We start from the raw sequence: 9,776 nt of genomic DNA, 5'->3' as shown, positions 1-9,776 counted from the left end.
TCCTTGTTGAATACATGCCTCTCGAATCAAATTAGGTAGAGGAGGACCTCGAGGTGAAGCTATGTCACATATTATATCACGTCCCTGTTCGTGTCAATAATACCTTCGGTAGTTCTGTAGGTTTTGGCTTCGACGACTTCTATTAGGTTTTTGGTCTAGCATCTTTTAGTATTTCATTTGAAATTGCAATCGACATTCGCCTCTTGAAAGTGGGGGCAAAGTACTAAAATGCTTATGCATCAATCAGGTACTTTACATGTTAATAGATTTCTAGGGCTTATGTATGTTTCAGTTTCTATGCAACTTCCCCAAATTAATCTAGAGAAACTTCTAGGGTTTACGATTTTTAGGTAGTTTGCAGTGATTTGGTTAATTTTCTCATAGTTTTGATTAAGTTTTTTTATTTTTTTTTTTTTTTTTTTTTAATAATCATCATGTCCAGGTCCCTTCTCTACTGTGTTCATGTGAGTCTTATACTCGGTTTCTTGAGAGCAATAATGTTGTGCATGTGAAAGTTAATATTACTTTAGGATTTCTACATTTTAATATCTGGTATTTGTGAACGCTATTACAAAGTTACTGCTAGTAGAACAAGCTCTTAATTTACAACGGGAAGCTTGTTTGTTTCATACTTCTTCAGTTGGAGAAACATCATTGTTCACTGATCATCATTGTGGAAGAGATCAGATTCCTTCACAAACAGTTCAGGTCAGGGCTTCTATCTATCTTGTTTCTTCAGTTCATGATTAGCTTTCAAGTTATGAGCATTGATTTGTTTCAGTTATAGTGTTATCGATTTTACAAGATCACAACGATGAAGTCTGGTACTTATAGTTTTCTCAAAATGGGAAATATTTAGCATCATCATCAAGTGATAATTCAAAAATTATTTGTGAGGTAACACTTTTCCCTCTTCTATCAACATTCAATCACTTTCACAGCTTCAACTTTCACCCTAATATCAACTTCAATCTTTTGATTTCTCTAAGGTTAATCTGAATGGAAAACTCTCACTGAAACATAGATTAACTGATCACCAAAAATCTTGCTCTTGCGTTTCATGGAGCCCAAATGATGATCAAATCCAGGGGCATATTCGTCTTGTTGCAAAGTATGCATTGAGGAGGATCAGATGATAGTTTCATTCACATTATCAAAAGACAATAAGTATCTTCTTGTTAGTCTCGTGAATAAAGAGTTACATCTTTGGAACATCCAGGGGCATATTCATCTTGTTGCAAAGTTTAAGGGGCATAGACGTTCTCGGTTTATTGTTAGGGCTTGATTTGGTGGACTCGATCAGTCATTCATTGCTAGCGGGAGTGAAGATTCTCAGGTATGTATATACATATATATAAACTTATAGATAAATCTGCAAAGATGTTGAGAAATGAAGTAATGTATGATTTTTTATTAATAAAAAAATAGATGTAGGTTTATATATGGCACAAACATTGAGGTTTTATCCCTTTCTATTTACTTATTCCAAAAATATCTTGTATTTATCTAATTTTCTGCTATGATATTACCTTATTGATTTTTTTAGGTTTCTGATTTTGATTTCACCTCAGTCTGGTGGTATTTCAAAACAAGCTTTGTTTTCCATTGCACAATGTGTTGCTGTACTCTGTCTTGCTGCTGGTGATCATAAATGTTCATTTACAGTCAAGATGCTCACAAACATCTTGAAAGATGATAGCACTTCTAATTATGTATGTTTCCAATCCCTAATTTATTTCTTCTTATTTGATTGAATGGAAGGATTCAGGATTTGTTTTCCATTGCACAATTATATGGCAATATGGCATATTGATAACAAGACATTAGCTAAAGGGTTACATAAGAAAATATTGTGCTATATACAATACAACTAATAAAGTAAGGGCAAGGGCTGTTCAAAATTCAAAGGTTTTTTGGCTTCCCCTTTGAATAGTTAGGTAACCAATGAGGGAGGGCATGCCATATTGCCATATAATACAAATCACAAAATAAATACATTCAAATATTCGTTGCAAACTAAGAAAATTGAAACTGAAAAGCTTTTTGATTTAAAACCACAATCATAAGAAAATGCCAATATGGCCTTCACAAGCTATAAATTAGAAGAAATTTCAATCGCCCTTGATCATCCATGCCATGAACCCATGACTTTTGCCTTTAGAAGTACACAAGAAAGGATTCAAATAGGTTCCTCTTCTTATTGTTTGTCTTCCAAAGATGAATGGCAGGGGAAACAACTCGATGTTCGTGGTGGAAAAGCAGTTCATAAGCTCATACATCATAGGCATGTCAACATAGACTTTGTTTCATTCATATTTCTACACTTATTTCACTCTTCTTTTCAGTTTTACAATAAATTTAAATGTTTTTTTTAAAACATCCAGCCGCAACACTTGTGCTTTTATTTGGTGGAATTGCTCGTATCCTGCGTACTTTTTTTTTTCCATTATTAAGAAGTTTAACCAATTTTTGGTCAGGTATGTCTTCATTTAAAAGATTATAATTTCTTCAAAAACATGTGTGCTTTAAAAAAGAACAATGGTGAAGTTGAATACTTGTTATGTAGGATGGGAGTCTTTGATGTGTTCTGTGAAGAACATCATTGCAAATGGTAGTAGAGAGGTTTCCCTTGCTGCAGTAGGGTGTTTGCAAATGGGGCTAACATGAAACAACAGTTTCAACCAATAAATTGATTTGCACCATAATTTCTTTTTGACAAAACATCTTTATAAGTTATATAGCAATCTATTCACAACATAAACCATTTCATTTTCATAAAAAGCCTGCTCCACTTAGAAACCTCATTGTTTCATTAGGAATGATAACATTAGGGTTCCTAACAGTAACAGGTGGATCTGTTTTGCTATGAACTTATTTGTAAGATTCATTGACCTGAAGACTAAGGACCCTCATTGTTGGTATTTACATTCATACTTCATTTCTAATAATATTTTCAAAGTGAAACGACATAACTGTTTCTGCCAGGTGCTTATACTCCATCTGAAATAGGGTATGTACCCCAGCTTATCCTTTGTATATATAGTTCTAAGATCCATATCCTGAATTTTCTTTTACCACATATAGTTTCGACATTTGATTCAAATAAATCAATTAAAGAAACAATGGAAGATCTAGAAAAGAATTTTCCCCTTTGAAAGTACTGCTATTCATGTTAACGTGTGTATTATATATATATATATATATATATATATATATATATATATATATATATATATATATATATATATATATATATATATATATATATATATATATATAGTTCTAAGATGACTTTTTGTGACACCCAAACTTAGATGTGGATCCAAACCTATTTTGGTATCAGGGGGGACGTATATGAAGGTCATTTTCAGTTTGCCCAATAAAACCACTCCTAGTGTTGTGTTTGTTGATGATTTTGGTACAAAGCTTATAATCTATTTTTCTTATTTATCATTTTTTATTTCTTTAAATAATTATTCTTTTTTTTTTTTTTGTGTAATAGGTGGACAACATGTTGGGTAGATACGAAAATCCAGGGGAGCATGAAGCAATGTGCAAAAAGAAAATTAAGTTATAGTAAACAAGGACAGGAGACAACCTAGGAGGTAAGTGTAATATTTTTCTTTTATGAATTATTCATCTGATGAGGATGACAATCCCTTGGTTTTAAAAAGGAGCTTAAATTCTAATAGATTGAACCATTCCTCTCAACAGAAGCCGACTTCCATTAGTAAGCAGGGGAAGCCAAGGTATTTTAGTTTTTTATACTTCAATTTTTTTTATCAAATTTATGTATTTGATAACTTTTAATTTTTATATTTTTTTTTATTATGCAGAAACTTATATTTGAAAAACCACCTCCAAATGTGCGTAAAATAGTACTTGCTACAAATATGGATGAAGCAAGTATTACAATTAATGATGTGGTTTTAGTGGTTGATTGTGGAAAAGCTAAAGAGACTACTTATGATGCCTCGAACAACACTCCTTGTTTGTTGCCTTCATGGATATCACAAGCATCTGCTCACCAAGTAAGTTACCTTTTTACCCTTTGACTTTTTTGGTCATGGTAGTTGACTACTTTCTATGTTGCTTTTTTTTGTTGGTTTAGAGAAGGGGTAGGGCAAGGCGTGTGCAAACAGGGGAATGTTTCAACCTTTACCCTTGATGTGTTTATGATGCTTTTTCTTATTATCAACTACCCGAGCTTTTAAGAACTCCTTTAAATTATCTTTGTTTGCAAATAAAAAGTTTGGAAGTTGGAAGTATTGGAGAGTTTTTATCAGCTAGTTTGCAGCCTCCAGAGCCATTAGCTGTAAGTGTTAACAATTCTTCATGACTTGAATCTTAGTGAATGATTCAAATTGCTAAATGATAGAACTTTAATTTGTTCTAGGTCCAAAATGATGTGGACTTTTCAAAGATGATTGGAGCATTAGATGTAAATGAAAATCTTACACATCTTGGTTAGTTTATATTAATATATTTATAAAAGTTTATTTCCTAAGATTATCTTTTCTCATTTTTTCAAAATATATGTAAATATCTAGCAATTCTTCCATTGGATCCGAAATTAGGGAAAATGCTGATAATGGGTGCTTTTTTTCGTTGCTTTAATCCTATTCTTACAATTGTTGCTGGACTTAGTGTCAGAGATCATTTTCTTTTGCCTCAAGAGAACAAAGACGTGAGTAATCCAACTACTTTCACAGAAGGCAATTTTGGTCTTTTCCTGATATCTTTTGTATGTCTATTTCAGCAAGCTAGTACAACAAAATCAATATTTTCTGCAAAGGATTACAGTGATGATATGGCACTTGTGCGTGCATATGAAGGATGGAAAGAAGCTGAAAGAGAAGGATATGCTTATGAATATTGCTGGAGGAATTTCCTATCTACTTAAACACTTCAAGCTATATATTCTTTAAGGAATCAGTTTATCCATATTTGTAAAGATGCTCAATTACTTGAGACTAAATTGAGGATTAACAACAGATTAAGTCATAATCAATCATTGGTTAGCGCCATTATATGCTCAGGCCTTTTTCCTGGCATTGCATCTGTAGTGGTATGTATGCTTAATGCTTATTTATTTAATTTACAATTTACAATACAATTGATAGATATATGAATCCATATGTTACTCAATTTTGTTCTTTTTTATTTTTAATATGTGCAGCATAGGGAGGCATCAATGTCCTTCAAAACTATAGATGATGTCCAAGTCTTACTATATACAGTAAGTATTAAAGAAATAGCATTGCACTTTCATTCATTTGTTTCATATTTTTTTCACAGTTCTCTAATGATACTTTTCCTTGAGTCATAGAATGATTGGCTCATATCTTATTTTCGGATATTTATACGCAGTTTTTTTTCTTACGTCGGTGGTGGCGAAGTTCAATGCCATGGTGAGGTTGCAAGGCTTAAAGTTGCCATGAAGATTGTCAAAGGATAAATTACTCACGGGTTCCTTTTAATGTTGTACAGGTTTTGCTTTCCTATAATATATATTATGCAATATTAGCAATGTATTATATTTATTTACTACTAGAATGATAATTTGTATTTGACATATTAGTGCAATGAATTATCTTTCTTATTTATTGAATTTTATTTTGTACTATAAGACTTTTAATGTGTGATTTAATTTGAAACTTACTAAATCTATCAAAATATATAATTCTTAAAACATTTAAAATTATGATATGCAAAAATGTGTGTCATCTTCATTTATGACATGGCCTTTCTTGATAGGGGCTTTCTTGATATGCAATACATGTCATTAACACGCACATCGTCAGGTTACGACACGATAATGTATGTCGTCTTCCTTTATGATAGGGTCTTTCTTGATACGCATTGCGTGTCATAAACGCGCGTCGTAAATGCGTGTCGTCTCTCTTTATGACAGGGCCTTCCTTGACGCGCATTTGCGCGTCGTCTGAGCCTTTTACGACACGCAATGAGCGTGGTAAAAGGCAGTTTTTCTAGTAGTGAAATAAACCGGACATCTCGGTCTGACACCACCGAGATAGGCACTCCATGACGTGTTACTGTCTCTCGTACATAAATCTCGGCCAACTTCTCAGCCGAGATGCTCTCTTGAATCGGTATAAAATGGGCGCTCTGGGTAAATCGATCCACGATGACCCATATCGAATCAACCCCATGTGCAGTCTCTGGAAGTTTAGTAATGAAATCCATAGTGATATTTTCCCATTTCCACACAGGGATGTCTAACGGTTGCATCTTAAAGTGGGGTCTTCGGTGCTCTGCCTTGACCTTCCTGCAGGTGAGGCACCTCTCCACATACTATGTCCTGCTTCATGTAGGGCCACCAATAATCAAGTCGAAGAGCTATGTACATCTTCTTCGCCCCTGGGTGGATGAAGAACCGAGACTTTTGGGCCTCATGCATCAATGCCTATTGTACTCCGCTCCAGTACAGTACTCAGACCCTCTCATGTAGGGTCAACAATCCTCGACTATCATACTCAAATGAAGCTACTCAGAACACTATCCTCTCACACTTCTAGTGCTCCTCCTTCAGGCCCTTAGCGTGCGCCTCCTTGATCTGCTCCAGCAGAGGAGTAATCATTTTCATCCTCAAACAGATGTCTCGGATCGGAGCCGCTACTTCCTTGTGGCTCTGGGCGTCGGCCACTACGTTGGCCTTGCCTGGGTGGTAAAGGATCTCAGAGTCGTAATCCTTAACCACATCTAACCACCAACGTTGCCTCATATTCAGGTTCGGCTGATCCATGAGGTACCTCAAACTCTTGTGATTCGTGTAGATAGTACACCGAACCCCTTAGAGGTAATGCCACCGAATATTGAGGGCGAACACTACTGCCCCAACTCCAAATCATGTGTCAGGTAGTTAGCCTCGTGAGGCTTTAACTGTCTCGAGGCATAAGCTATCACATGCCCCCTCTACATCAGCATTGCTCCCAAGCCTATGATCGAAGTTTCGCAGTAGACTACAAATTCATCTACTCCCTCTAGCAGGTTAAGAATCGGCGCCTCACATAGTCGCTGCCTGAGCGTCTCAAAGGCTGTTAGCTGCTATAGACCCCAACGAAACACCACTGACTTCATGGTCAGTCGGGTTAATGGAACTGCTATCCTGGAGAAATCCTAGATGAATCTCCTGTAATTTCATGCCAAACCCAGAAAGCTCCAAATCTTGGATGGAGACTTCGGGACCTCCCACTACATGACGGCCTCTATCTTGGCCGAATCGACTAATATACCATTTTGCTTGACGAGGTGCCCCAGAAACTACATCTTGCGCAACCAGAACTCGCACTTGGAGAACTTTGCAAAAAGTCTCTCTGTCCTTAAGGTCTCTAGCACCTCTCTCAGGTTCTCCTTGTGCTGCTCCTGAGTCTTGGAAGAATCCAAGATGTCGTCAATGAATACTATCACAGACCAATCCAGCATCGGTCTGCATACGTGGTTCATTAGATCTATTAACGCGGAAGAAGTGTTCGTGAGCCCAAACGGCATCACCACGAACTCATAATGACCATAGAGAGTCCTAAAAGCGGTCTTTTGCATATCATCATATCTGACCCGCATCTGGTGATATCCGAACCGTTGATCAATCTTGGAAAACCAAGATGCTCCCCGAAGCTGGTCGAACAAATCATATATCCTCACGAGTGGGTAACGGTTCTTCACTGTTACCTTATTCAACTCCCGGTAATCTATCCACATACGGTGTGACCCATCCTTTTTCTTCAATAGGAATAGGGCTCCCCATGGCGAACTGATTGGCCTGATAAAACCCTTGTCTAGCAGCTCTTGTAGTTGCATAGAAAACTCCTGCTTCTTGGGAGGAGCCAACCGATATGGTGCCTTGGCTATTGGAGTCACACCAGGTACCAGGTCAATCCGGAACTCTACCTATCGCTCTGGAGGTATCCCAGGCAAATCCTCCGGGAATACGTCCGAATAATCTCGCACCACTGGTACATCCTCGACTATCGCATTACCCTTATCCCGGGTATCCATGACATGCACGACATATCCCACATAACCCTGCTGACTATGACGTCTCGCTCTCGCTGCAGAACAAAAAATGGGTCTACGCTCCGGCCTCTCGCCCTGAATCACTAACTGTCCCCCACTAGGAGTTCGAACTCTAACCAGGTGCTGCTCACAATCTATCACTACCCCGTTAGGGATCAACCAGTCCATGCCTACAATAACCTTATTCCCTCGCAGAGGAATAGGAACCAAATCTACTGGAAATTACTCATCAAATAACTGCAAAGTACATACTCTATGAACTCTCGTGACCCTGACAATCCTGTCATCAACTATCTCAACATCGAGTGGACAATCCAACTCCCCTGGAACTCTGCTAATTCGCTTGCTAAGTGCGAGCGACAAAAACGATCGGGTAGCCCCTGAATCAAATAGTACCATAGCTGAAATGTCGTTCACTGAGAACGACCCTATAAAGAAGCACATAAACATGAGAAATATATAATAACAAATACATAGGTAAGACGGAAAATACATACCTGTCACCACGTCAGGAGCTGCTCGTGCCTCCTCTGTAGTAAGCTGAAAAGCCCTGCTCCGCGTCGTAGGCACCTCAGCTCGGCCATGTTGGCCGTCTGTAAGCCTTAATGAGGCAGGTGAAGGTGCTACAACCTTCTCTGCTACAACTAAACTCGGGTACTGGGACCGTTTGTGTCCCCTCTGATTGCACTGAAAGCAAATCCTAGATGAATCTCCTATAACTTCATGGAGAAATCCTGGATGAATATCCTGTAATTTCATGGACCGTTTTCTATCTTGGAGAAATCCTAGATGAATCTCTTGTAATTTCATTTGAGCAGTTCGGGCGCACTTGTAGCAGCCCGAACTCCCTACCTTGCACGCCCCCTCATGCATCTTGCCGTATTTGCGACAATGACCGTGGCTCTACTGGCTCCGAGATCTGTGATCTGATACCTTTGGCCTCTTGCTCAAACTACCTATTTGAACTCCCTCTATCTTCCTCTTCCTTTCCACCTCTAAATCCAACTCTCTCTCTCTCTCTCTCTCTCTCTCTCTCTCGCCCTCGCTATCATATCTTCTAGCGTCTTGCAGCTGGATCGAGTCACAAACTGGCGGATGTCACTCTGCAACATCTCATGATATCATGACTTTTTCATATCCTCGTCCACCACATATTGCGGAACAAGGAGGGCCCTCTCCATTAACTTAGTGGTAATCTCCGACACAGTCTTTGTCGCTTGCTGGAGGTCCTGAAACTCCCTAGCTAGCTGTTGCGCCTCAATAACAGGTGCAAACTCGGCTTTGAACCTGGTCATAAAATCACCCCAGGTCATAGCATCTAATACAATGTCATCTCTAATAGCTCTCCCAACCTCCTCCCACCAATCACGTTCCCTTCCCTTCAGAAGGCAGGATGCGAGTCTAAACTTGTCCCCCTCGGGACATCTGCTGGTGCGGAATGCGTTTGCAACATCTGCCAACCATCTAATACTAGCAATGGGGTCTTAGGCCACCTCATAATCAGGAGCTCCACATGCCCTGAACTCTCTAAACGTAAGCATGATGTCCCGTATCTACTCGATGAGTTAGGGCTACTGACTCGTCGAGTAGCCCTTATAAAATGGAAAATAAAACAATTAAAATTACGTACCAGGAACGGGGCGTTACAAACCACTTTTTTGTTAGCCCAATACGTATATAAGTCCACTTGATGATTATTTGGATGGCCCAACTGCATTGCCCAAGAAGCCTCACGATGT

The 9,776-nt window shown here is 38.3% G+C and overlaps 1 protein-coding gene and 1 long non-coding RNA gene across 2 annotated transcripts; both read left to right on the top strand.

The window, feature by feature from the left end:
• Window positions 1-2,078: 2,078 nt before the first annotated feature.
• Window positions 2,079-4,903, top strand: LOC145046507 (DExH-box ATP-dependent RNA helicase DExH3-like). Its single transcript, XM_078994793.1, has 9 exons — window positions 2,079-2,284; window positions 2,385-2,477; window positions 2,567-2,611; window positions 3,503-3,518; window positions 3,837-4,031; window positions 4,074-4,132; window positions 4,252-4,315; window positions 4,397-4,466; window positions 4,551-4,903. The coding sequence occupies exons 1-9, from the start codon at window positions 2,079-2,081 to the stop codon at window positions 4,901-4,903; spliced, it is 1,101 nt and encodes a 366-aa protein (XP_078850919.1).
• An 82-nt stretch (window positions 4,904-4,985) lies between these two features.
• LOC145047740 (uncharacterized) lies at window positions 4,986-5,491 on the top strand. The gene is made up of 3 exons (XR_013682385.1): window positions 4,986-5,068; window positions 5,180-5,239; window positions 5,371-5,491. It is a non-coding gene; the product is annotated as an uncharacterized LOC145047740 (long non-coding RNA).
• The last annotated feature ends 4,285 nt before the right edge of the window (window positions 5,492-9,776 follow it).

This window comes from Lactuca saligna, chromosome 5, assembly GCF_052625555.1.
Source record: "Lactuca saligna cultivar CGN05327 chromosome 5, ASM5262555v1, whole genome shotgun sequence".
Taxonomy (NCBI): domain Eukaryota; kingdom Viridiplantae; phylum Streptophyta; class Magnoliopsida; order Asterales; family Asteraceae; genus Lactuca; species Lactuca saligna.
Note: the sequence above shows the minus strand (reverse complement) of the source record. Positions and strands in the feature narration are given on the sequence as shown.

Coding starts and splice junctions, on each gene's coding strand:
- LOC145046507 (XM_078994793.1), top strand. CDS start 2,079: ATGGCCTTCACAAGCTATAAATTAGAAGAAATTTCAATCGCCCTTGAT. Junction 4,032..4,073: donor CACAAGCATCTGCTCACCAA/GTAAGTTACCTT, acceptor TGGTCATGGTAG/TTGACTACTTTCTATGTTGC. Junction 4,467..4,550: donor TGAAAATCTTACACATCTTG/GTTAGTTTATAT, acceptor GTAAATATCTAG/CAATTCTTCCATTGGATCCG.